The sequence below is a fragment of the Canis lupus genome, chromosome 10, assembly GCF_048164855.1.
Source record: "Canis lupus baileyi chromosome 10, mCanLup2.hap1, whole genome shotgun sequence".
Classification (NCBI taxonomy): Eukaryota; Metazoa; Chordata; class Mammalia; order Carnivora; family Canidae; genus Canis; species Canis lupus.
This window is the reverse complement of record NC_132847.1, coordinates 70,618,283-70,645,350: the sequence shown is the minus strand read 5'-3', so window position 1 is coordinate 70,645,350 and position 27,068 is coordinate 70,618,283. Positions and strand designations below refer to the sequence as shown.

The 27,068-nt window shown below is 54.1% G+C and overlaps 1 protein-coding gene across 5 annotated transcripts; it reads right to left on the bottom strand.

The window, feature by feature from the left end:
* Positions 1-632: 632 nt before the first annotated feature.
* On the bottom strand, positions 633-27,068 carry TMEM268 (transmembrane protein 268). Of its 5 annotated transcripts, none has more exons than XM_072842510.1 (11): positions 26,990-27,068; positions 26,457-26,602; positions 25,901-26,226; positions 22,531-22,708; positions 17,655-17,764; positions 15,030-15,137; positions 13,505-13,654; positions 9,721-9,831; positions 7,933-8,013; positions 6,424-6,609; positions 633-2,647 (listed from the first exon to the last, which is right to left on the bottom strand). In XM_072842510.1, the coding sequence occupies exons 4-11, from the start codon at positions 22,637-22,639 to the stop codon at positions 2,468-2,470; spliced, it is 1,035 nt and encodes a 344-aa protein (XP_072698611.1). In that variant the 5' UTR covers positions 22,640-22,708; positions 25,901-26,226; positions 26,457-26,602; positions 26,990-27,068; the 3' UTR covers positions 633-2,467. The 5 variants fall into 5 exon arrangements, with proteins under 5 accessions (XP_072698611.1, XP_072698612.1, XP_072698610.1 ...); XM_072842511.1 differs by lacking the exon at positions 25,901-26,226 and adding an exon at positions 25,415-25,521; XM_072842509.1 differs by lacking the exon at positions 25,901-26,226.

The following is a 27,068-nucleotide window of genomic DNA, read 5'->3' as shown; positions in this document are numbered from 1 at the left end:
GCTTGTTCTTGACCTCCCTGCTCACCATCTCCGGGTCCTGAATTTCAGAGAGACTTGGACCAGGACCTTTATTCACATAAACACACCCCATGGTGCTGGAGTAACTGAGGTCTGATGCAGACTGAATAAACATTAACTGTCAATGACCTACTACATCAATGAATATATATCCTGGGCACCTTTCACCTTTCATCTTCACAACAGCTGCCAAGGAGGTACTCTTGCCCTCATTCCACACTGAGGAGTGCCACCCAAGGATGGGAAGGACCACTCCCAGCACCACGACCTGGATCTGAGTACGTCTAGAACCTGAGCTCTGAGCTACTCCCTCGGCGCCCCCTTCAAGACACTGCCAGGCCTCCACGCCTGTCCTTGACACAGAGCCTTCGAGCAGAGTGCGGGTCCACGTATGGAATCTGATCCTCACACAACCCTGGGAATGGGGCAAGGCAGAGATCACGGAATTTTTGAAATGAGGAAACCGTAGGGCAGACGCAAAGGAAGTCCTGGGGGCGCACCTGAACTCTGCTCCGCCCACCAGGTGAGACCACTGGAAACTCCAGAGAGGAAAAGGCTGGAAGGAACACCTGGAGGAGGGTCTGTAAGCAAGCCTTAAAATGGAAAAACGGCTATTTTGTCATTTAACATACACATTTTTATTCTGTTTGAGACTTACCAGGGTTTTATGGCTGGGTGATAAATACGGGCTTCTACAGATCCCACTCACAGCGCGCATCTCCTCTGTGGCAGGTGAGAAGACAGCGACTGCCTCCAGGAACTACTCTTAACTAAGCACAGCTGCCCGCAGAGAAATGGCTAAAGAAAAAGGTCTAAAATGGCCATTTCCAAGGGTGGGTCTATGTACATGATTTCTCTTCTCTGGCCCAGAGAAAACAAATGAACAGACTGGTCTCTCACGAGCAAGTCACCCCCATGATTACCTGTCAGGTTCACCAGATCTGTTTGTTTTAGAAAGGAGTCAACTGGAGCTCTGACAGGGTAAGTGATGTAGCCACGCTCATGCTTCTAGGAAGCGGAGTATCTGGGATGAGAATCCAGGTCTCCTGCTCGCAAGGCCCCTGTTCTATCCAAAGGCCCATCAGGGCTGGGACACCCCGGTCATGCGAGGCTAGAGGACCCTTCGACATATAGATAAAAACATAACAGACAGGCCAAGGGCTAGCCTGGAGCGGAAAAAGCCAGAACTTTGGCTATGGAAGGGCAATTAAGAATCATCCATCCTGTCCACTCTATACCCATACATATAAAGATGAATTAACTGAGAACTGGCCCAAAGTTGCACAGCTAGAAATGTCAGGCGGGACCAGAGCCCAGGTCTGTGCTAACCTCATCATTCAACGGAGAACACAGCACAATCTGCAAAAGTTACTATGGAGATGACAAAGCACTCAACGCACTAGATTTTTTTTTTCCCCCTAGCAGGTCCAGGCAGATGCAACGGAACGAGTATGTTAGTCCAGGGAAGAGTTTCAACATATCGAGAAGTTTTGTGGGAGATGAAGCCAAAATTACAGAATGGGGGCTGGGTCCTGGAGATGGGGGAGACTTTATATGCCTGGCCAGGGCTTTAGGATTTGGGCCTTTGGAATAATTGGGCTTCAAATTTTCTCAGGAGCAGAAGACCTGGAAGCCCCCAAGCTCTTCGAGGAACACCACAAGTGACAGATGATACTCCACTCCGGAACGGTAGTAGTGTCAGAACACAGGACCGTGGCTCCAGGCCTGAAGTATAAAAACACAACCACAACCACAAGCATGCATGCCTCTACACAAAATACAGCCTCAAATCCGCCAGAACCGATCTTTTCCAAATAGTCCCACCCATTATCAGCTACGTGCTGCTGGTCCCGTTCTCCTGTCCCCTGGAAGCCTGTGCGCTAACAAACAACACGGGGCCATAGTTTTTCATATAATATAGGGCAGGAGAAACTTAAAAGTGAAGAAGGTTCTGAGAATTTGCTTCTGTCCTCCATATTAGGAATTCTAGAGGCCCAAGGCAAGGTACAAAGAACAGAGTCCTCTCCAAGGCTCAGTTTCCCCATCCAACACGAAGTAGCAGAGGACGGGAGCAGCATCTGAGACCGAGCTTTGGACACGTGGTTGGGTCCTCTTCACATTTCCTGGGCTCCGCACACAATGAAAGGCATGGGAGGGTGGCCTTCCATCCGTGCCCCCAGTTCTAAGCAGCACAGAGAGTAGTTTGGAGCGGTACCAGCCTGGCAACCAGCAGCTTCTGGGGTCAGGGGTCAGCATGGGATGTCCACAGGCATTTCTGTGTGGAGTCCTAGAGTGAGCACGATACCCCGCTGACGTGACTGACGCTCTTCAGAGAACTCCCAGATGCCTCTCTCCTCACCTGGGGCTTGCCTTCAGCCACCTGGAGCTCCCAGTCTTCCTGATGTCTCACCTTCAGGCTTGTAGGACACTGGGTGCCTTCCTCCCTAGGTCACCTGGCCAGGAATGGGCAGCACCCAGTACCCAGGATATGGGCTTCTATGAGCTGACAGGGGCAGGGAATCCTTGCAGAGTCTGTGTGTCGTGTCCCCACTGCCTGGGGGAGCTGCGAGGTCACCAGGAGCCGGATGTAATAGCCACCAAATACCGCCAGGAGCTGCTGGGCCATTTCCTGGAAGGCAGGGGAGAGGAGTGAGGGCCACAGAGAAGCATCTAACGCATGAGGGGAAAGCCAAGTGGTCCTCACACCCCTGGACCAGCAGTGATGCTCACTGGGAAGAACCCTGCCAGGTCCTCCCCTGGGGCTCTTGGGAGACACCTGGACTGGCCCCCAGCTCTGCCACTCATCCCATGGGGTGCCTGCAGCCTCAGCTTCCCCACCTCCAAGGTGGGAGACCTAACTGCTCGTGGGCAACAAGAATAACCACAAAAAAGCTAAGGGGGGGATCCCTGGATGGCGCAGCGGTTTGGCGCCTGCCTTTGGCCCAGGGCGCGATCCTGGAGACCTGGGATCGAATCCCACATCGGGCTCCCGGTGCATGGAGCCTGCTTCTCCCTCTGCCTGTGTCTCTGCCTCTCTCTCTCTCTCTCTCTCTGTGTGACTATCATAAAAAAAAAAAAAAAAAAAAAAAGCTAAGGGGCCTCAAAGCTAGAGAAGTTACCACTGATCTATACCAACCAATCACACACATACGTGCACTATTTCCAGAGTCAAATGACCACAAGGCTATAAAGTGCATGAGGTCAACATAATACACTCGAATAAAAATCATTAGTAAACAGGGGTGGTCGGGCAGCCTGGGTGGCTCAGCGGTTTAGCACTGCCTTCAGCCCAGGGCATGATCCTAGGGTCCCAGGATCAAGTCCCATGTAGGGCTCCCTGCGTGGAGCCTGCTTCTCCCTCTGCCTGTGTCTCTGCCTCTCTCTCTCTCTCTCTCTCTCTCTGTCTTTCATGAATAAGTAAATAAAGTCTTAAAAAAAAAAATGGGGATGGGCTGAGGGATCATCCCCATGCTGGCACCTGCTGGATTTCTTTAGACAATTACTCCTACCATATTAAGAGTTTGCTTCTTAAGAAGCAGATTTAGCACAAAAAAGACAAATACCGTATATACGAGTCTCCTTATCTGAAGCAGATAGAGAAGTAAATTCACAGAGACTGAAAGTAGAACATGATTTCCAGGGGCTGGGGAAGAGGACAAGAGGAAGTTCCTGCTTCGTGAGTATGGACTTTCAGTTTGGGAAGATGAGAAGGTTCTGGAGATGTCTGCTGCTGATGGTCGCACAACAAGGCGAGTGTACTGAAGGCCCCTGAGTCATACCTTTGGAAATGGTTACAGTGGCAAATTTTCTATTATATGTATTTCAGCGTAGGGAAAAAAATTTTAAACAGTAAAAAGAATTTTTAAAAAAAGAATTTAAAAAATTAGATTTAATGCACACTCTTATCAACACATTTGTCCATTCGTTAGACTGGCGGTTGGGATTCCAGAGATGCTTCAGCCCCGTCCGCGTGGCACTGAACGTTTTTCACAATCCCTTGTGTCCAGTGTGAATGTAATAAAATAAGGTGTGGGTCACATCAGGCTGTTCACGTCGGAGGGGGGGGGGTTACTGATTAAGACCAGGCTTGCAGGGACGCCTGGGTGGCTCAGTGGTTGAGCACCTGCCTTCAGCTCAGGGCATGACCCCAAGGTCCTGGGATCGAGTCCTGCATCAGGGTCCCTGCAGGGAGCCTGCTTCTCCCTCTGCCTGTGTCTCTGCCTCTCTCTGTGTGTCTCTCATGAATAAATAAATTATTAAAAAAAAAAAAAAACAGGCTTCCAAATCGAAGGGGCTGACTAGGAATTTCCACCTGGCACCCTATGGCAGACCCTGACAAGTTACTTCACCCTGCCCTTTTCTTCAACAGTAAAACAGAGAAAAATCACAGCACCTAATCAACAGAGAGCCTCCCCACCTCGTGCTCAGTGTCACTAATATCATTATTATTATCGTTACTCTAGGAAGCAGAAACCACCTCGCTCTGTAGGACTGGAGCCTCCGCTGAGTCATCCTTCATGCTAGAAACACAGTGAAAACCTCAGGTAGTCTCCTACTCCCTAACTCACATTGGCCTCCCGGCCAATCTACTCTAAAATCAAGAGCGTGGGCAGGCCGGTGGCTCAGTGGTTTGGTGCCTGCCTTCAGCCCGGGGCGTGGTCCTGGAAACCCAGGATCGAGTCCCACATCGGCTCCCTGCATGGAGCCTGCTTCTCCCTCTGCCTGTGTCTCTGCCTCTCTGTGTGTGTGTGTGTGTGTGTGTCTCTCTCTCATGAATAAAGAAAATCTTTAAAAAATAAAAAAATAAAAAATAATAAATAAGTAAGTAAATAAATAAATAAATAAAATCAAGAGCGTAAGAAGCAAAGAACCAAGGCGAGAAAAGTGTACTTAGAACCCGCAGGGCTGCCTTCTGCCCGTGGCTTTGCCACATTCTCCCTTTGCTCTGTGACCTTGGGCAGGTCAGCTGACTTCTTATTTCACCCAACCCAATGAAGAAGGAAAAACCGTCCCTACCCAGGAGGGTATGCCGACGGACTTTATGCATAAGAAATCGGTTACAAGGTAAGAGGGGATTATAACTATTTCTCTCTCACAGGTGCTGGTTTCCTCTTGAAATATGACGGTGTGTGGCCCATGCTGAGACTCTGGCACTGATTGCATTTTCCCCAGCGAAGTCATAAAGGGCAGCAGCTTTAAAAACATGCGCACACACACTTGATATTCATGACCGGATATTATATCACCATCAGTTTGAATGAATTTGAAAAAAATGATTTAAAAAACCCATCAGATTTAACAGGCTATGTCACATACACCCGGGCATGCCACAATAAAGTACACGATCTTATCAATCTTTTCTGCTCTTTAAAAAAAATTAAAAAGTTAGCGGGGGCGCCCGGGTGACTCAGTCAGTTAAGCATCTGCCTTTGGCTCGGGTCATGACCCTGGGGTCCTGGGATGGAGCCCTGTGCTGGGCCTCCTGCTCAGCGGGGAGTCTGCCTCTCCGTCTCCCTCGTCTCCTCCCAGCTCCTCGTGCTCTCTCTCTCTCACTCTTTCTCTCTCTGCCTCTCAAATAAACAAAATCTTTAAAATAAATAAAAATTAAAACGCTCAGTGGGATTCAAGTGAAGAGATTACTATATTTATCATTCTCTCTTTTGATGAGTCCCATTTGCCTGCCGGACCCCCTTCCTCCCCACCAAGGCAAAAGGGAAAGTCTGGGCTGGTTTGGGCCTTTAATCCTCAAATCTGTTGGCTGAAAAGAAAATGCAGGTGCTCCCCTGCATCACAGAACGCCTGAGGTCATGCCTTGGTCTGTGTCTCCCAGTCAGTCTGTCCTAATGGAGGACACAGACTGAAAAAATAAAACACCATGCTATCGGGTATCTGGTCTACCAGCACTTGGTCGGACCCAACAGAGCAGGGGCTCTCTGTGACGGGGCTCTGGGGCTGGCTGGGGACACTGGAATCCAACAGAAATGCACACAAGACTTATCTATCCGACTGCAATTTAAGTAGATGGATGGACAGAGGACAGACTGAGAAAGAGATTTTTAGAATGATGCAAATGTTCACCAACACATTCACGGTTAGGCAGGCTATGACCCATCAACATGCAACTAGATATCCCATGGAAGGACCAAGAAGAATATCCAAGATATTTTTTTAAATGGGGAGGGAAAAAACCCAGGAAGTAGAAAACGATTCCTATAAACTGCTTTTTAAAGTGCTACAAGGGAAAAAATAAATATATAATGAAAACTAGCAGGCTAGAAGCTGTGTAAGGCCTCTACCAATCAGTGAAGTCACGTTCCCTGGGATTTACAACCTGAGGCCCCGTCCGGACTCCACAAACACCCCGGGGAGGGAAGGGGGCCCCCGACCAGCCCAGCTGCCCCTTACCCCCGGCTCAGCCTCGGGGATAAGCTGGCGAAGCTCAGTCTGCATGAATGGCCTCTCCTCGGGCTGAGGGCCACCGGGAAGGAGGGGAGCATCCTCCAACAGGTCCTCGGGCCCCTCGGCTGTCTCGGGGCTCACCCCGGTTTCCATGACAACACACAGCTGGCTCAATCTGCTTCTCAGCAAGGACTGCAAAAGAAAGAGAGAGGGGACGTGGATGGTGTCCCTTCAGGTTGGGGGGGATGTCAGAGGCTGAGCCACTTCCTGGACTGGGACGCTGGCCTCAGGAGAGTCCGGAAGCGAGCCACATTTGAGGGGTCAGGTCATTGCCTACAAGGTCCCCCACAGCCTCTGATAGCTTCTAAAGCACCTTCCTTCCATGCTCTCTTGCCCTTCGGGGCAGCCCAGGTCACAGGTATCTTTTATCTACATGGTGCAGATGAGCCACATACAGCTCAGAGGCCTTGCTCAAAGCCACATGGGAATGAATGGGCTGGGACAGGGACAAACTGCGATCCTGACTTCAAGACCCGCTCTACAGCACTTGCAGGGCCCAGGGGAAGGCTGATCCCAGGGAAGGAGCCCAGGGCTCCGAGACAGGAGGCTGCGCTGCAAACCCAGCATCACCTGCGGGCCCCGTGGCCACAATTCGGGTGGCACCGGGACTCCTCAGAGGCTCAGTTTCCCTGTGTGGGGGATGGAGTAAGAGCACGCTGATCGTAAGTGGCAGGAAGGCCTTCTGGACAAGAGAAAGTCGTCTAAATACCTGGTATGTTCCTCTGCCAGAATCTTTACTAGTATTATTACTATTAATCGTCAATATAATGGTCGTGTTATCCATAAATACGTGAGCACTCTCAGAAATGTGGAAAACGCAGTTAGTTGAAAAGGAGCCTAACAAATCTAGTGAAGAAGTAATAATTTCCTAGGCAAAAACCACCGCTGATTCCACATGGATCTTCTTCCTTCCAAGTAACTTTTCCTTAGCTATTTTTCCAACATTGAGAAAATGCAATCTGGGGACGCCTGGGGGGGCTCAGCGGTTGAGCGTCAGCCTTCGGCCCAGGGCGTGACCCCGGGGTCTGCAGATCGAGTCTCCCATCAGGCTCCCTGCATGGAGCCTGCTTCTCCTTCTGCCTGTGTCTCTGCCTCTCTCTGTGTGTCTCTCACAAATAAATAAATAACACCTCAAAAAAAAAAAAATAAAACTATGATGTTGCTTATTTTTTCATGTAACTAATGACCTATCTTTAACAATTAAAAGTATAATTGTTGGGCAGCCCGGGTGGCTCAGCAGTTTAGCGCCGCCTTCAGCCCAGGGTGTGATCCTGGAGACCCGGGATCGAGTCCCCCATCGGGCTCCCCGCATGGAGCCTGCTCCTCCCCCTGCCTGTGTCTCTGCCTCTGTGTCTCTCATGAATAAATAAAATCTTTAAAAAAGAAAATGCAGCCTGTACAATTTGGCCCCTAGTTTATTTTTGTTTGCTTGCTTTTTCGCTGACGGCATCTTACCTCTTGGCTAGTCTTCATCTCTTGAATGTGGTCAGACAAAAACTGCACGCAGTCCTCCAGGTCGAAGTAGACAAACCAGAGCTGGGGAGAGAAGCCATGCCAGCTGAGGCCCAAAGCCAGCCCGACCTCGAACCCTCCGTCCCTGACACCATCTTCCGCTCCGGCCTTATCGCCGGAGGTCCGCCCTTCTGAGGACGAGCTAATTTTCGCTGATCTCTGGTGGTGCTGTGGGCAGGGGTGGGGGGACGGGGTAAAAAGTCACCTCGCCGTTACCTCCCCTTCCTCCCCAATCTTGACGGTCCCCAGGAGGTCAGGGCCAACACGGCCAGGCCAAAACGCCCCACGTTCACTCGTTACCTCCGGCCAGGTCCACACACATCACAACTGAAGTTCTGTACGTACGACATTGGTGGCCGTCGCCTCGCGCCCCCAGCCACCGACCGCATCCTCTGGACCCAGATCTCCATCCTCCCGGCGGCTGACCCAGGAGGCCCAAGGTCGCATCCCTCGTGCCGACTAGTCTCTCTCGGCGTCTCAGCCCCAAGGGAAGCTTTTTATAACGAATTTCTTTTTTGGCTTTTTATTATGAAATTTTCCAAACATCTACTAAGTGGAGCAAACGAGGTCACTGACTTCGAGCTGCCCCTCATCTTGGGGCAACGGTTCTCAGTTCGTGGCTCCTCTTGTTTCACCATCACTCACCCCAGACACCTCCACCCTTCCCCTTCCCCACCCCAGATGTTAAAGAAAATCCAAGATACTGTATCTGCTCACCCTAGGATACTATTTGGAAACTGAAGTTGCTTTTTTAGTTATTTATTTTAAAAGATACTCCCCATTATTTCAAAGGATGTGTCTATTCGTTAGTCACCCGTGCATTCAGCGAACACTTGCAGAGTCACCCCTACATGCCAATCCATAAAAAGGATTTGAGAACAAATGAGGCTAAAAGGATGATGTCACACTTGAACTGCCAGAAATCTTGTGATGTCACGGAGTTCAACACACACACACACACACACACACACACACACACACACACGGTCTCAGGCAAGATCCCCTTGTGCCCTACACCATCTCGGGTGTGCTGGAGCCCATAACCCAGGGATCCATGTAGGTCTGTGCCCTGGGGCGGCCCCAGGATCTAGAATAGGGGGGGCCTGGCACATACGAGGCTCTCCATAAATATCTGTAGGATGAACTTGTGCACAAGGAGCTTCTTCCCAGGTCCCGCCCACACGCCCACCCCTGGGCTCCAACCAGGCGAGGGGCCCGGTGAGAACGCAGATGTGGCTCTGAGATCCAGCAGTCCCACCAGGCCAGGATAGGAGACCTGAGTCCCAGCTGTGTCCCAGATCCATTGTGTGACCTCACACTTGTCACTGAAGATCTCCCCAGTACACTTGGAACAAAGAAAACAATGGAGCCAGGTGGACAAGGCCTCAGGATCTGACTGCCTCCCGGGGAACCTGGCCAGGGCTCCTCACTGCCCGTCGAAGGCTCCGGCACAGAGGAGGCCCCTTCTGTTTGCTGAACAAATGCTGACTAAGGAGCGTGGCTTAGACGGTCTCCACACTTCCTTCCAGCCCCGCCCTGGGCAGGTCCTAGGCTGCGGGTCGGCACCCCAAGGAAGCAGCACTGGGGCAGAGAAAGGGAAGGGCTGCCCTCGCCTGCCTCGTTAGCAGACCCCAAGACACCATGCAGACTGGGGGATCCTGGGGCCACCTGTCCCCATCAACCCAGTCCTCACACGGGCCCCCGAGTGGAGGGTGCCCCCAGACACAGTACCTGAATCACGCTCTGGCAGCCTTCCACCGTGTCCGTCACCCCCAGCAGCACCCGGTGTCTCAGGAGGGCTCCGTTGGCAGCCGCCAGCCTAAGGTCCGTGTTGGTGTTGGCCTGCAAGACAAACGCCGGCCCCGTGGCAGACACCCAGGCTGCCAGGGAACTCGGGGGCCCTGACAACATCCACGCGCTGTCCCACCGCTGGACGCCACGGGGCGATCCTGGCCTTTGAGACACGTCCATTGCCTCCCCTAGAAAAATGGGACTGCATGGTTTGGAGACAATAAATTCAATAGTGTCAGAAAGCCCTGGGTTGAGGCCCAGCCCTGCTACCTCCCAGCTGCGTGGCCCTGGACAAGTTACACTCCTTTCCCGAGTCCTGCTTTCTTCAGCTGCAGCATAAAGATCAAGAGCGTCCCTGCCACCTGGGAGCGTGGTGGGCTTGAACTTGACTCTGTGTGTGAAGCACTTCACCCAGCGCCTGGGACGCAGCCCGGTGTGCTGACAGAGACATCTGCAGGAGGGGCGGGGGGTGGATGGGTTCGAGCACATAGTGTGTAAATACAGGACCTACTTCCCAAAGCACCGAGCGCAGCGCCAGGCCCGCAGAGGGGGACTCTGGGAATCCATCTGCCTCTTTTCCTACCCAAACCAATCAGACACCATGGATCCGGTTGGCGAAGTAGATGCTAACTATGCAGGCTGGGGTGGGGAGGAGAGAAAAAGGGCGGGAGGAAGGGTGTCAGTTCCCAAAGGGCTGGTTTGGGGAAGAGACCCCATCAGGATTTAGAGATGCAATTAGATGACAACCCCCTCAAGGACCATCACGGTCCCCAGGAGGGCAGGACTCCTGCAGGGAGGCTTTAGGACTGTGAGAAGACCCCATGGTTGTCACAGGGATGGGACGGGCACTGGTGGCACTTAGGACGAGGCCCCGGGATCCCTTCTTCTGAAGGCCGCGTCCCATGAGAGACAGTCCCACCCTCGGAAGGGCAGTCTCCCCACCTCTCCAGGCTCCACGCTCCCCACTGGGTGTGAACGCAGGTGAAAAGTCTACCTACGGTTCTGAGCAGCCAACCCTGGCTCCGTTTGACATGGAAACCTGAAGTGGTTTATTTGTTTTGTTTTGCTTTGTTTTTAATGGGTGTAAAATATACTGAATTTTCCAAGGATGCCACGACCAAGAGAACAGGGGGTGATTCCATTTTGTTTTGCCCGGAGCCTCGGGAAGGGCTGTGCACCCTTTCTGACACCTGCGCCGCCAGGAGTTCAAACCCTGGCTCTGCCTCCCACCACCTGGGAGCCTTGGGCAAATTACCCCCCACCTCTCCGCCTCCATCCCCTCGCCTCCAGAAGTGGAGCAAAACCCCTCCTCGTAAGGACGAAATGAGTCGACGCCCGTAGAGCACGGAGAAGAAAGAACCTGCAGTGCCCGTCAGCTCATGGCATCAGCTCAGAGATGATACGGAGTTGACAATACCGCTTTCCCCTGCGCCTCGTTGGCCACAGACAGATAGTGTTAGGGGCTTCCCTCAGGCTTCAGCAACGTGCTTTTCCTCTGTCCGCAACACGAGGCCGGGTCTCGCGTGCCTTCTCAAACCTTCCAACCCTGAGAAAGGGGAAAACAAGGCAGTGCCCGCAAAGTGCTCAGGCTCCCAAGGATGCTGTGAGACGGCAGGACAGGAAGAGGGACACTGTGGTCAGGAAGGGGGGCTGCGAGGTCCCGAGGGATGAGGCGCCTGTGTGGCCACAGACTGGCTGCTCAACGTCCTGAGCTTTGGCTGCCCCACCGGCAAACAGCGCCAATAATCCCAACAGGTAACGCTTACTTACTGCGCGTCTCCGTTACACCAGGTACTGTTCTAAGCACTCTGCACGGATCACGTCATCCAATTCCCCCAATAATCTTATGAAAGAGCTACACCTTTTTTTTTTTTTTTTTAATGTAAGTTCTAGGCCCAATGGGGCTTGAACTCACGACCATGAGATCACAAGTCACGAGCCAGCCGGGCGCCCTGAGGGGTTAACTAGTAGCCCACCGCCGGCGGCAGAGCTAGCCAACCCCAGAGTTCTTCCTCCTTGTCTGGTTGGCGGCCACGGACAGCAGGTGCCAAACACAGAGCACACAGTAGGTGCTCGTGAAATGCTTAGGACCGGGCAGCCCGGGCGGCTCAGTGGTTTAGCGATGCCTTCGGCCCAGGGCGTGATCCTGGGGTCCTGGGATCGAGTCCCACGTCGGGCTCCCTGCATGGAGCCTGCTTCTCCCTCTGCCCCCCTCTGTGTGTGTGTGTGTGTCTCTCACGAATAAATAAATAAAATCTTTAAAAAAAAAAACCAAATGCTTAGGACTGAAGGAACCTCAGGGTCCCTGAATGAGCAAACACTGATGACAGCAGGACCACTGCACACCTGGGGCCCCCGGCAGCACCTATGAGTAAAGACACAGGGTCTTATTCACCTGTGCGCCACGAACACCAGCTGAACAGGCAGCGGGAGAAGAGGGCAGATGGCCCCCACGGACATTCTCTCAACTGCATTAACGACATCTGCGTCCTTGAAGCACCTGACAGGGCCCAGGGACGTCCCTTGCTCTTGCTAAGGCCGGACGCTCTGCTTTTTCCCCTCCCCAAGAGAAGTGGCTTCAAGGCTGCAGGAGCAGCCAGTTTATTATTATTATTTTTTTTTATATGCCAAGCGCAAGAGCCACGGAAGCTTCAACAGAGCCCAAGGGCAGCATTATTTCGTCAGCCTCGTCGCAAAGCCCAACAAAGATCTTTTCAGGATGATTAAGCCATAAAGTTCCTATTTGTCCCTGTGAGCACAGGAACTAAATAGAATTCATACCCCAAAGCCTGACCACATTTCCCAGCATCCCTCTCCTCCTGAGTCGGGCAAGAACAGACCTCCAAGTCCAACTCTGTGCCGGGGGCTGGGGGAGCCTCGGCAGCGGCTGGGGAGGCAGCGGCGGTGTGGAAGGCAGAGGTATGGCCTCAAGGCGCCTAAGTCCTGCTCCCGGCGACCAGTGATTACACCACTTCCATGGCAAAGGAGAATTAAGGTTGGAGGTAGAACGGACTGCTAATTAGCTGACCCTTAAAAGAAAAGGAGATGGTCCCAGATAACCCCAGCAGCTCAACGTCATCACAAGAGGCCTTAAAAGCCAAGAAGGAGCCAGAAGACTCAAAGATGTGGGAAGAACTAGACCCACCATGTCTGGCTCTGAAGATGGACAACGTGGCATTAGCCCAGGAGTGCAGGTGGCTCCCAGGAGCTGGAAGAGGCAGGACATACGTTCTCCCTGGGAGGTTCCAGAGAGGACGCAGCCCAGGAGTATGGAGCTCTAAGCTAAGCCACCGCCCCGCTGCGTTGGGTTGAGCCACTACGTGTACGGTCTTCCACACGCAGACCACCAGTGCCCTAGGCTGTTGGCCGAGAACACGGCTGGGGATCCAAGCGCCCTGGTCTTGAATTCCAGCTCAGCCATTTCTTAGTGTGAAAGGGCTCAGTAAACCCCAAGTGCCCTCCTCCCCCGCCCCGTCCCAGACTCTCTCCAAGCACAGCTCCCTTCCAGAAAAACAACCCACAGGGATTAGGCAAGAAAAACGGAGAGGAATTAACCACACACGTGATTTCATTTCTTTTAGTCCCTGGGCACATGGGCCTGCATGAATTTTCATGGTTGGAGTAATTCTCGGAGGCAGGGAAAAGAGAAAGATGGGACCTGGGATTCTCCAGCCGGCATGCCCTTCCCGGAGGGAGCACGGCCGGGGTCTCCGGATCATCTCACCTTCCTCTGGTGTCTCTCGAAGATGAGCACGAGGGTCAGGGTCAGGCTCATGGCAGCCAGGGTCACGAGCAGCACACCCACCCAGTGGTTCCCCAAGGCAAACATCTGGCTGGTGGAGTAGATGTTGGCCCACACCACCACATAGAAAACCTGCAAGAGGCCAGAGACAAGCACGATCAGGAATTCCAGAGCTCGAACGAAGCAGCTCCATTCAAAGGGAGACACCCTTTGGGTGCATCCGGTGCCCTCCTCAGAAACGCAGCTCACAGGGACAGGAAGGGACAGACCAGGGTCTGTGAGAAGGAGCCCTTGCTCCTCGTCCCTAAGCAACAGTAGAGGAAACAGGTCAGGATAGCTACTCCAAATCCTTGCTTACCCTGATTTTAAATAAAACAGAAAAGGGCAGGGGGCCTGGGAGTGAGATAAATTTGATTCAGAAACCCACACTGAGGGGCACCTGCGTGGCTCAGCAGTTGAGCGTCTGCATCTGCCTTCGGCCCAGGGCGTGATCCTGGGGTCCCGGGATCGAGTCCCACATCGGGCTCCCTGCATGGAGCCTGCTTCTCCCTCTGCCCGTGTCTCTGCCTCTATGTGTCTCTCATGAAAAAATAAATAAAATCTTTAAAAAAAAAAAAAAGAAAGGAAGAAAGAAACCCACACTGATCCTTCAACAGCCATGTGTGGCGTTGGACAAGTTATTAGCAATGTTCTGAGCCTCCATCTCCTCTTCCATAAAATGGGGACACTTACCTGCTTCGCAGGTTGTTATAAGGGTTAATCAGACAACAGGTGTAACAGCCTAGCACGTGTTAGAGGATTAACAATGCCGGTGGCCACCCGTTTTCCGTCCCCAGCAGCAGACGTGGGAGTCAAGAGTACTGTGGGGCCACGTATACGTGCAGAGACGGAGCAGATGGGAGTAGCTGAGAGCACAGATGCTGAAACCAGACTGCCTGGACTCAGATATTGGCTCTGCTGCATGTACCTAGGTGCGTACGTGTGTGTGTGTGTGTGCGCGCACACGTACACACGTAGAGGTGGATGGGGATGCTCACATGTATGTGCCTTCATGGGTTCACATACACACACGTATGTCTACACACTCTCATGTATATGTGATCAGAGCGGAAATGGACCTATCCGTTGAACAGATCAGGGACCCAAGTCCCAGAGAGAAGACAAGTCTTCCCCCAAGCCAGACACTGAGTCCAAAGTCTCAATGGTGGGTCCGCAGATTCCGAGTCCCAAGCTCTATCCTTAGTAAGTCCTGCCTCTCGCCCTGGACACAGGGATCTGGTGGCGACTCTCTCCCCGCAGCCGCCCGGACACAGGGATCTGGTGGCGACTCTCTCCCCGCAGCCGCCCTACACCAAGTCCAGGTCCACATGGCCTGCTCCACCCCAGGCGGCTGGACCACAGGCCACAAGCCCCTGGGCCACACCAGCGGGCCCCAGAACACAAGGCCAGATGGGCAGCGGCACGCAAGGCCGCAGCAGGGTGGGCGTGCAGCCCCCTACCTCCTTACCACGGCAAAGGCCAGCCGCATAGGCCTGGAGTTGTAGATGATGTATCTTCTCACTTGGGGCTCCAACAGGGCGCTTTCGGCCAAGCTCCTGTACTGGTCGGCAGGGACCTGCTTGGCCATGCGAGGGAGAGACACCAATCAGCCACGGAGAACCACTCCCACCTCCTTCCTGCACGTAATCATGTCATTTCCAGTTCTTGTGACGATCATGTGGATCCAGACTGCCCTGGAAGGCAGGATGAGGAGCTCGGAGCACTCCAAGAGGCGATCACCGGACACAGCCCTAGGCACCCGGAAGGCTGGGCGCCCCTGAGGAGTTGGGACAACTCGAGATCCAGGAGGACAGTCCCGGGGGGAGCCTGCGGCCCAAGGCTCAGGACCTCACAGCGGGTGCATGACAGCCTAACAGTTAAGGTACAGGCCTTGGGGTCAGTAGCCTGGGTCCCAACCCTGGCCCTTCTGTTCATGTCCCATGTGACCTGGGGCAAGGACCCCCACTTCTCTGAGCCTCAGGTTCCCCCTCTGTCAAACGAGGGTAAGAATACCTACCATGTAGGGGAGACTTGTATGTTAAATAACGTGCCACATGTGCGGTCCTAACGTATATACTATAAAGTAAGTGTACGTATAACACGTACACACACAGGGGCACCTTGGGGGGACCTCTGTTCCTCTACTCCAGCGGCTACGTGATACTCTGGCAGACGTGTGCATCTCAGCGTATGTGCACGCAGACCCGGTGCACGCTCCGTAGTGAACACCTGATACACGGGAGCTGTTGCCAATACTGCGTTATCAAGAACTGTAAATGCAGCCCAAGGTACTGAAAGCTCCCATATTCCTGCTCCACTCCCCAACCCCCCCCAGAAAAAAAATGGCTTAGCAGATAAAGGCTCTGCAAGAGCAGACTGCTTAAGAAAACAGAATTTGACCATTAAAGACAATATTTAGGAACATGATAGAAGAATATGTGAACTGTTCCCCGGTTAAGAAAACCCCACCCGAAGACGATTTAAGAAGAAGGTTCTGGGCACCGGGGTGGCTCCATCAGTTAAGTGTCTGCCTATGGCTCGGGTTATGGTCTCAGGGTCCTGGGATCGAGCTCTGGGTCAGGCTCCCTGCTCCGGGGGGAGTCTGCTTCTCCCTCTCCCTCCGCCCCTCCCACCGCCATGTGTGCTCTCTCTTGCTCTCTCTGTCTCACTCTGCACTCTCTCTCTCTCGAATAAATAAAATCTTTAAAGAAAAGAAAATAAAAGAGAAAAAAGCAAAGTGTTCCTTTGCACAAAGGCTGACAGGGAACGTGGGACGAGAAGCCAGCCACTGCGCTGGTGTGGGGTTAGAAGCGTCAATTCGAAAAGTTTCCCTTTAAGCGATAAAATGTTCATTTAGACAGTCATTCAATTCAGTTTGAGGGAAGTAAACTCTAAAATCTTCAGGGTAAAATTAGTGGTGTGTCTTTCCCCTCTACAATCAGTCCTCCCCACAGGGAGCCTGGGTGGCTCAGTCGGTTAAGCGTCCTGACCCCTGGTTTCAGCTCAGGTCATGATCTCGGGGCTCCAAGCTCAGCAGAGTCTGCTTGAGATTCTCTCTCTCTCTCCCTCTCCCTCTCCCTCCGCCCCTCCCGCTCATGCTCTCTCTCTCTCTCTCTCTCTAATAAATAAATAAATATTTTAAAAAAATAAATAAATGAGTCCTCCCTAGACAGTGCAGGGGAAAGGCCCGGTGATGCTGAGGGCTTAGGGAAGCGAGAACACCACAGCTGTGGGTACCTCGTCACGACACCAATACCTCACAACTTACAGAACGTGTACTATGTGCCAGAGACAGTACAACGATTGCTCAAGCATTATTTCACGTCCTCTTCACAAGAAAACCCTGGCTAGTAGGTCTCAATATTGCCCTCATTGTATAGAGGATGGGACTGCCACTCAGAGAGGTGAAGTCATCTGCTCAACGTCACACAGGCGGTGAGCCGCAGAGCTGGATCTGCACCCAGACCCCTGGGTCTGAGAAGCCTCTGCCTCAACTCAGCATGCTCCAGGGCACTGCATTATCAGCTAATGAATTCATGCACCTTCCCTCTTTGAATATGCAGTTCCATCTCCTCAAATGCCCTTCCTCCTGTCTACCCAGCAAACTCCTATTTTTCCTTCAAGACCCCAGGTCAAGTATCCGCCCCTCCGTGATGCTTTCCAAACCGCTGCTCCCCAAGGGGAGTTCATCACTTTCTCCTGTGAAGGCCTTCAGTGCCCTGTACGTCCTTCCACCTCGACGTTTAGAGTCTGCTGTCCTAAGTTAACCCAGCGTGAGCCCATCTCCCGCCCTGGGCTCTAAGAGCTGTGGAAACACAGGCGCTGGGTCCTGGTCACCTCTACAGTACCCAGCACCCGGCTCGGTGCCTGGCAAATGACGGGCACCCCAAAACACGTATCTGTTAAGTGAAGTAACTGGGAGGAGAGGACACTTCTAATACATCTTCCGTGCGTGCCCTACCACACGGAGCACAGAGTCAGTGTTGAACGAATATTTTGTGAAAAACCGGAAGAACGGATAGATGGATGGGCAGACAGGTGGGCGGATGGAAGGAAGGAAAGATGGCAGGGTCTCAATAAAATCAGCACTCACCTGAATGCCCCAGGTCTGCAGTTGCTCTTCTGCGGCGCCCAGATCAAAGGAGATGGGGGCACAGGTATTGTCGATCCGGAGAACGGTGAGGACCTGGCCATTGCGGAGCTCTGAAAGCAGACCAGAAGCTTCACCTGGCTGGGCGAGAACTACTGTGGACGAACCCAGAGCCTGATGAAATCACCTCCTCTGGGCTCTGAGGTCCTTCTCACGGCAAGGAGGGGGCATAGTGGCAGTCCCGGAGTCCCTACGTGAGAAGGACTGAACTTCACAAGAAACCCCCAAGGAGGGATCCCTGGGTGGCGCAGCGGTTTGGCGCCTGCCTTTGGCCCAGGGCGCGATCCTGGAGACCCGGGATTGAATCCCACGTCGGGCTCCCAGTGCATGGAGCCTGCTTCTCCCTCTGCCTATGTCTCTGCCTCTCTCTCTCTCTCTCTCTCTCTCTGACTATCATAAATAAAAAAAAAAGAAAAGAAAAGAAACCCCCAAGGAGGCAGAATGGGGACCAGAGCGTGGAGGCTACCTGGACACGGTGCAAGACCATATAGGAAGAACATTCCAAGAATGAGAGCTGTCCACACAACGAACTGCAGGTAGAGAGGTCCCCATCACAAAAGATACTTAAACGGAGCCTGAACAACTAACGACATGGGGAAGGTGACGCATCAGACATTTGTAGGATCACCGCAAAGGAAGCTCACCCCAATACTACACTCCCAGTGGGCTCAGCGTGACTGCGGTGGGCAGAACAATGAGCCCCCAAAGATGTCCCCGCCGTGCTCCCCAGAGCCTGTGAATCTGTTACCTTATGCTGCAAAGGAGACTTAAGGTTACAGATGGAGTTAAAGTCGCTAATCAGCTGGCCTGAAATCGGGAGAGTCTCCTGGACTGTCTGGGTGGGCCCGATGTAATCACCAGGGTCCCTAAAAATGGAAGAAGGCGGCCGAAGCATCGGGAGTGATGTGATGGGGGTGGGGAGCACAGAGACGGAGCACCGCTGCCTTTGGAGATGGAGGGAGCTTTGTGGCCCGAGGAGCGTGTGTGGCCTCTAGAAGTTGGAAAAGGAAGCGGATTTTCCCCCCCAAGGTGCTTATGCTGGGGCTGTAGCTCAGTGAAGCCAGCGTCAGACCCCCCCCCCCCCCACCTCCTGAGCTGTGTAAGAGGATGGATTTGTGTTTCTCCAGCCGCGGTGTGGGTGACAACTTACCACGGCGACCACAGGAAATTAATACACTGCCTTACTGGTCACCCCGTCCCCAGGGTATCTGCAACTCACTCAACATTTCAAAAGCACCAAGTGAATTAAGTCTAACCTCAAAAAACACACCACATCAACCCAGCTGGGGCACAACAGCACCCAAACCCTCTGCGCCACCCCGACGGTCAGGTCAACAGCCAGGGGCCTGGGGGTGGGCAGGGGAGGGGAGCAGCGGGTGCTCGGGCCACGCAAGGCTGGGGACTGGATATGCTGGCGCCCCTTCTGTGGGCAGGGCCAGAAGATGGAGCAGCAGGGAAGGCAGCAAACCATAAACACGTTATGTGCTGGCCGGAAGCGGTCACCTCAGGGGCCAGCTCTGGGCAGTGCCTGAGTCCTTAACCCAAAATGACTCAGTCCTACCTCCTTGGGAATTCCCGGCCCACCCATCCTGCCCCTCACGCAGCCCGTCGCCGGGCCCTGCTAACTGGGCCAACAAGACATCTCTGGATCCCACACACCTCTTGGCGTGTGCCACCCCAAGCCCAGGCCAGGGGACTTCCCCTCGCCCTCGCGTTCTTGGGGCAGCCTCCTCACTGGTTTCTCCACACCTACTGCTCCTGCCTACAATGCACCCTCCACACAATAGCCAGCACGCCTACCGGATGAGACCCAAGATCCTCTAGGGTAAAACTTTCAATAGCTTTTCGGTGCTCTCCTGACCAAAACCAACCCCCTCACTGCACTCTCCCAGCCCTCAGAAGCACCAGCCTCCTGCTAAACTCACCTCAGGCCACACAGCTGTCTCGCCACACCAGCCACCTTTGTTCTTAGAACACGTAGCATTCTCTCCCACCCCAGGGCCTTTGCACATGCTGCTCCATTCCCTAGAGCACGTCCCCCGGGGTTCACACACTTAAATCCGACTCCTCATGAGTAGCCCGACTCATTAACCACCTTCTCAGGGAGTCTTCCCTGACACTATACCCTTAACAGATCAAACCCCCAATAAGCCTACTCAGAACTGCTCTTCTCATCCAAGATAAGTACGTATATTTGCAATTATTTTGCTTACGCGTGTATTTAACTAGTTGATCAGAGTCTACCTCGCCCATTAGACTAGGTGCTCCCCCAGTGGTTCCGCTCACCACTGAATCCCCTGAGCAGGGTTCAGTACCGGGCACTAAACCCTGCTCAGGGGACACTAAATAAAGGTTTGATGTATAGATGAACCAACAGGATAGAACTCTGGTCCCCAATCCCAACAGGGTTCTTTTTTTGTGCCCTGGGGTATCACCTATGAGCTCAAAGGTGACACAGTATTTGATCCCCCTGCTAAAAAGAATTTTATTTGCTTTCCTCGTTTTTTGTTTGTTTGTTTGTTTGTTTTAAGTCTTTGCAAGAGGTGAGGGGTGTGGAGGCAAGGTGGCGGGGCAGGGAAAGCACAAGCTAGATTGGGTTTGGACTCAAAGCACAGCCCAGCCTCTCGCTCGCAGAGTAGCCCTCCAGAAGTGACCCAAATCCCTGGCCTGCTTCCTCCCTCGGAGGGGGAATTGTATCCACCGCAGAGGATTTTACTGAGAGGTAAGAGGATGAACATAAATGCCTGGCACAACATAACAGGCCACGACGGTTGCCAGCGTAAAAGCAAGCTTGTCAGGACTCAAAAGTTGCCAACAGAGCAACCCACGCGCACCATTTACTTGTGTTCTTACCCTCCCACACCTGCGCCAGAAAGGATTTAAGGTGACTTCATAAAAAGAAAACAGGCAAAGATAAAATTACAAAATTACACTTGAAAACAAGCAAATGAGAGAAATTGGACAAAAAGAAAGCAAAGGCAGAAATAAGATAGAATCGGATAAAAACAAGAAGAGCTCCCAGGCAAGGAGCCCTTGCTGGGCACCAGGCACAGGGCTGGGGCTTCTCGGTCCTAATCTCCTTTGATCCTCCGAGAGCCCCTCAGACAGGGACACCACCGTCGTGGAAAAGGGAACAGGGCCTCTGCACCGCGGACAGACCTGCCCAAAGTTACCAGGGGAAATGAAAGTAAGAAAGAGAAGAAGCAGGTCCAAGGCAGTGCCCAAAACGCAGGCGGGCACACCAGCCGGGGCCACAGGCTAGCCCTGCATTTGGTGGCACAGAGGAGAAAACCCACGGGGACCGGGGGCCGGGCCTGTGGGACACCAGCTGCTCCCCCGGCCTGGCTCTCTGCACACCCGGGAGACTGCGGGCCCCGGCCACGCAAAGATTTTCCAAGGTGTCTTTGTTTGCCTTTCAAACCAAGTTCCTGGATTCTTGGCAATCATCTCTCTCATCTGTTCCTTAAATTGGGAACAGCAAGTCCCCACTTAGAAACACTTTTTTTTTTACACCTAGATAAGAAAAAGAACTTGGAAAGCTACCAAAGAAGTGGGCAGGCACACACATGTGTGAGCGTGTGCATGCATGTGTGTGTGCGTGCGCGCGCGTGTGTGTATAGCAAGGAGAAGTTTCCTACAAAGGAGCAAGAACTGGCTTGCCAAAAACCCATGGGGCAAAGTCTTCAAAGTTCTAAAGGAAAATTATTTTATCCCGTCTTCTTCTATTGGGGAATGTGTGCACGTGTCCACGTGTGCGCACGTGTGTGCACGTGTGTGCCTGTGTGTGGGTGTGTAAACTGCCTCCCCATTAACAGTCACAGAAAAAGAAACCTTGGGATCCCTGGGTGGCGCAGCGGTTTGGCGCCTGCCTTTGGCCCAGGGCACGATCCTGGAGACCCAGGATCAAATCCCACGTCGAGCTCCAGGTGCATGGAGCCTGCTTCTCCCTCTGCCTGTGTCTCTGCCTCTCTCTCTCTCTCTCTCTCTCTCTCTCTGTGTGACTATCATAAATAAAAAAAAAAAAGAAAAGAAAAGAAAGAAAAAGAAACCTTTGTTCTTCGGTGTTCGGGTTTCAAATGGTCTAGGTAGGCAACCGCAATTCAAGATGCCCACCCCCAGCCACCCATTCTCTCCGTTCGCTTACTGAGCGTCTGCTGGCCGGGCGTGCAGAGGTGTGCGGGGACAGCAGGACAGCACCACGCCCCTGCCCTCGGGGAGCTTACATTCTAGTGGGGAAGCTGGCACTCAACTCATCGCACAGGCCATTATTCCAGTGCAGGCTGAGGGAAGTGCGGTGGAGAGAAGCAGGAACCCATCAGGGAGGCCTGACTTAGGATTCCCCACAGAAGGGGAATCTGAGCCGAGCTCTGAAGCACGACTAGAAATTAATCAGAGGAAAGGAGGAAAGGAAAGAGCCCAGCAGGCAGGAGAAACAGCAGATGCAAAGGCCCTGAGGCAGCACTGCGTGCCGGGGGCAGAGGACACGGGCAGCGGGGGCCAGTTGGCAGGCCTCGCGGGCTGCTGCCTGACAGATCTTCACCCTAAGCCCCATGGGAAACACGGAGGCAGAAAGTGACAGAGTCTGTTCTGCATTTTTAAAAGCTCTAAATGCCATATAAGTGGAAGGGGCAAGAAGAAGAGAGCAGCTAGGAAGATAGGGCAGGGAGTCCAAGCGCAAGGGGACAGAGAGAATGGGTACAAATGACAGACTGGCCTGTAAGGGTCTCCCCAAGTCCCCCCTTCTGGGCCCTCCCTCCCAAGTGTTAGTGAGTCCAGCTCGCATCCTGGGGCGGGGGGGAGGTGGGGGTCACGGCCTTACCTTGGCCCCAGCCCGGAGGACTCCCTCCAGGCAAGGCACTCCAGCCAGGGGAGGCGGTGGGCAACGGGCTGGCGGCGGCGCCGGGGCCCGGCCGTGCTTCGCAGGCCATCGCCGGGCGTCTACTTCCCCTTCCTGGCGCCCTGGTTCATCCTGGAGCAGCCGGCTGGGCTTCACTTGCCTTCAGAGAACAGTGCGAGAAGCGACCTCAGGCCCGGGCAGGCCGGCTCCTTGGCCCTCTCCAAGGCCAAAGTCACCCCAGGGCCACGGAGCGCCACCGAGAGCCTCTCCCCGGACTCTGCTCTCTGCAGTCAGGCTGAGGGACACTCTCGGGAGTGAAGAGCAAGAAATAAGACCCTGCTCCGGGGGAGACCTTGTCCCTGGGCTGGGGTCTCCTCTGCTCGGACACGCGGGCACTCACCGGGAGCCCATGAGCTGCCCAGGCATCTGGGGCTTCCGTTCCCCTCCCGAGAGCAGCCCCGGCAGCCAGGCACAGCACCAGTACCCTCATCACGGGGAGGCTTGTTTATGCAAAGCTCCCCAGAAGACGTGACAAAGTACAAGTGAAAAGAATCAGGATGATGGGAAATACAGATCTCACACACACACACACACACACACACAAATTCGTAATAATAATGATAATGATAACAACCATGAAAAACAAAAATACCCAGATTTTCAGGCAATCAGAGTCCCTGGCAGAGGCAGTGGAAGTCTCTGCTGAAGAGCATGGGCTCCGGGTTCGGGACTAATCAGGCTCCACAACACTTCTGCAATCTACTAGTTACGTAAGCTTGGGCAAGTGGGTTAGCCTCACAGACACCTGCCTCTCTCTCCTCAACGGTATCTTCCCCACAGGGCTGCTACACAGACTCAGCGGGATGATAAATACAAAAGGATAGGTGAGGGCATCTAGGACCAAGGGGGCATCCCAGGAATACCAGCGTTGACCGTTGCTGCTTGGAAGTTTGGCACCGTTGCATTGCCTGAGCCAAGAAAAATTGGTTTTGAGCTTCCAGGCGGCCAAAGCAAAACTAGAAATGCTGTCGGAGGAACAGTTCCTGTTACCTACAAGGAGACAGGACACAGGAGGGTGAGGAAAGCAATGCATCTTCCTGGCACCTAGCTCCAAAAGATCTCGGAAATGCTTGCAAAGCCTGGGGAGCTGCTCAGAGACAGCACAGTGACCATGAACATGACCTTAGGACACCTGTGTCAGGAAAGCAGAAATGTCCTTCGTGGAGATTTTCTCGATGCCAACACGGAGTCTCCGGTGCCACACACTCTGGCTGGAGCCTGCACGCTTACTCATTCTGTTATGTGTCCACTCGGGGCCCTAAGAATCACCCATCACTGAGGAAAACCATGCCTAAGTCCCTGGGATGACACGCCGGCCTTGCCAACCATCTCGGTGAAAAGCCCACTAGAACTGGGTTTTGCGGCCATGGTACCTGACGCTGGTGAAAACAAGTGTCCAGTCAGCACTCATCTGCCTGATTCCAAGCTGCTCCGGTCCCCTGAAGAGGGGAGCCTGACTCCCAGACCCTCCCCACCCTCCATTTCACTCAGTTTTTTAAAAAGGACCAGCTCTACAAGTGCATAATGAAAACATGGGGGCCCTTGTTCAAAAATGACTCAAGGATTTCAAGCAGAGCGTTAAACCAGGTGTGGGGGGCATGGCTTTCTAAGTGGGGAGCCTATGTGACCCTGCCGACTGCAGGCACCTGAAGCCAGCTGTGACATTAACCTCCAGAAGATCACTTGGGAGCCCCCTCCACCAACCAGGAATATACAAAAATGAGCCTTTCACTAACAGGTATCACACACCTGCCCTGTACCTGGCTCTGAGGCCAGAAAGCAACAAAATGTCAGGAAAAAGCAAGGACTTGAACACCCAAGAGCCTGGATCTGAATCCCAGCTCAGCCACTCATGCGCTCTGGGGCAAGGTACTCAACCCCCTGAGCCTTGCTGTCCTCATCTGTAAAATGGCTTCAGGGAATCCTACCTGTCATAGCTGCACAGGGATAACGGAAGGAGACACAGGCATGACCTGTAAGCCAGTGGGTTGGCTGGAAGCTGTAGGGCCAAGAGGGGAACTCAGGCCACCTGGCTCCAGAGTCCAAGCCCATAATCCCTAGGTTCTGAGCCCCAGGACCCATGTCTGGCTGTCTCTGAGCCTGTTATTTAACACATCTTTCAAAAAAAAAAAAAAAAAAAAAAAAACACACAGATGAGAGAGGCTACATCTCCCAGGTGTGACAGGCAGCAAAGTCCTGCTGGCCTCAGAGAGGCCATCTCCCCCTCCCCTGCCCCAAGCCCTGCCCACAGCAGGCATCCCTAAATACTGCAGAACATTACCAGTCAATGGCACCACCCCTTACTTCCTTCCTCTTATCTTGCACCCCCACCCCAAGAGTTAGCATAAAAGAGCATAAAAGCAACAACAGCAGCCCAAGGAAGGCTGCCCTGCCCTGGGCGATCTCTGAAGCCCTTCCCTGCCTCCTCTCGTCACCTCCTGGGCCCACGAGGCAAATATAATCCTCAGGCCCATTTCCAAGGCAAGAAAGCATCTCTGTTTTCCCAGACACCCCAGGGATGTCGTAGCTAGCAGCCTACAGCCCAGAGAAGCTGTACCGGAGTCTCAGAAAGGCCTGGGGGACCCAGGAACGCACCCACCCTCCTCCAGGCAGGAGGGACCACCCACAAGCCAGAGCTGCCCAGGTTTCCTTCCCCCGTGGAAACTTTCCATTAGTTGCAAAATCTCACAAGTAGGCACTGTCTTGGAGAAGTCCCAGCACCGCAGTCGGCCCAGTTAGCCTCCTGCAAAGTCTCCATCAGAATTCACCCGCTCGTCTGAAATAACAAGTAGTGGTTAAGAAGCACCTGTACAGTCCTGCTGTTTTCCGCCTGTGTCACCTGGAGCAAGTCACTCAACTCTCTCTCTCCCTCGAGTTTCTTTACATTAAATGCGGATAATATGGTAACCGAGGCTAAAAAAAAAAGTCCAGGCACATCAATCACTCAGAGAGCACCTGGCAAATAGGAATCGCCCAAGGAATACAGCTGTCACTAGTTTTCCTCCACAAACGTTCCCGAGGAACCTTCAAGTGTCAGGCCCTGTGCTTTCTCAGCTCCGACACCAAAAATAAAATCTCAAGCCCTTGGTCAGCCCTACATGCTGGGGATCCCATCTAGTTTCCCACCAGAGATGAACTCAGAGAAAGAGGACTGAGAGAGATGACCACACAAGGCGGTCGGAGGGGATGGGAGGGGATGGGAGGAAGGCTTTGCAAAGGTGTAGACCAGCGGGCGATCTCGAGCAGAACAGCAGAGGCTGGGATGGGTCCACGGAGCACCCTCTGCACTCACCCTGCAGCCCCTGGACCAACCCGCAGGCTGCAGAGCGTGGAAGCCGTGGGTGTTGGCAAGGCCGGCCCAGGGCAGGGTGGACCCGTCACCCTCCAGTGTGTCCTGGCCCACCGCTCGTCACCCTCCAGTGTGTCCTGGCCCACGGCTCCGCTCAGCCCTGCAGCAGCCCCAGGAGGACTCGGGGGCGGGGCCAGACCCCAGGGGGGAGGCAGAGCCAGCAAGTGAGCACAGCCTGAGGCTCAGTGGCTCCTGGGCTTCCTTTGCTGATCCTGCATTTCAACCAGACCTTCCAGTCATACTTCTTTTTTTAATGAGCTGGTGAGCCCCTGCAAGGAAGGGTGGTATCTCTGAGTCCCGCTCGGCAGAGGTCTCCGTTTCTGGGGACAGAATGCTGGGTCTCCCCGGGGAACCTTGGGATGGACTCGTGAGGCAGAGAGGGAGAGAGTAGAGGGGGAGAGAGAGAGAGGGAGGGAGAGGGAGGGAGAGGGAGAGAGAGGGAGAGAGAGGGAGAGAGAGGGAGAGGGAGGGAGGGAGGGAGAGGGAGAGGGAGACTTACTTTTCGCAAATCGGGTTTTGTTTTTGTTAGACTGGAAAGCCCCAGCAAAAGGCCGCAAGGGGGCCCGTCACGGAGGCTGTCGGGTGGAAGAGCCTTAAAACACGATGGGCCCTAGCGCTCCATTCTGCAGATGAGGAAAGTAAGCCCTAGAAGTGAAAGTGAACCATCCAAGGTCAGAGGGCCTGCCGGGGCGGAGGCCGAGCGGGGCCGGGAGGGAGGTCGCGGCGCGCCGGGCCCTGGCCTAGGCCCGCCGTCGCGCCGTCTCCGCCCTCGAGGCCGGCCCGGGTCCGCCGCGGGTCTCCCTCCGCCGGGATCCCCGCCCCGCCCCGCCCCGCCCCGCCCCGCCCCGCCCCGCCAGCCGCTCCCACGCCCCGCACGCGCGGGAACGCGGCCCCGGGCGCTCGCAGGGACCGCCAAGCCGCCGACCCCCGCCCCGGAGCGCCCCGACCCCGCCGCCCGCGCCCCGAGCCCGCACCCGCACCCGCCCGGGAGCCCCCGCGCCCCCGCGCACCCCCGCCCCCGCGCACACTCACCGCCGCCGCCCCCGGGGACGCGGGAGGTCGGGGCCGCCGCAGCCCTCCGCGCCGCAGCCTCCGGCGCCCGCCCCGCCCC

What these genes read in the sequence shown, in the direction of transcription:
- TMEM268 (XM_072842510.1), bottom strand. Translation starts at nt 22,639, where the DNA reads ATGGCCTGCGAAGCACGGCCGGGCCCCGGCGCCGCCGCCAGCCCGTTG. An exon ending in TGCGGCTGGCCTTTGCCGTG is followed by an intron (nt 13,655 to 15,029) that starts GTAAGGAGGTAG and finishes GGCCTCTTGCAG; the next exon opens with GTTTTCTATGTGGTGGTGTG. An exon ending in GCTGCCAGAGCGTGATTCAG is followed by an intron (nt 8,014 to 9,720) that starts GTACTGTGTCTG and finishes TTCTCTCCCCAG; the next exon opens with CTCTGGTTTGTCTACTTCGA.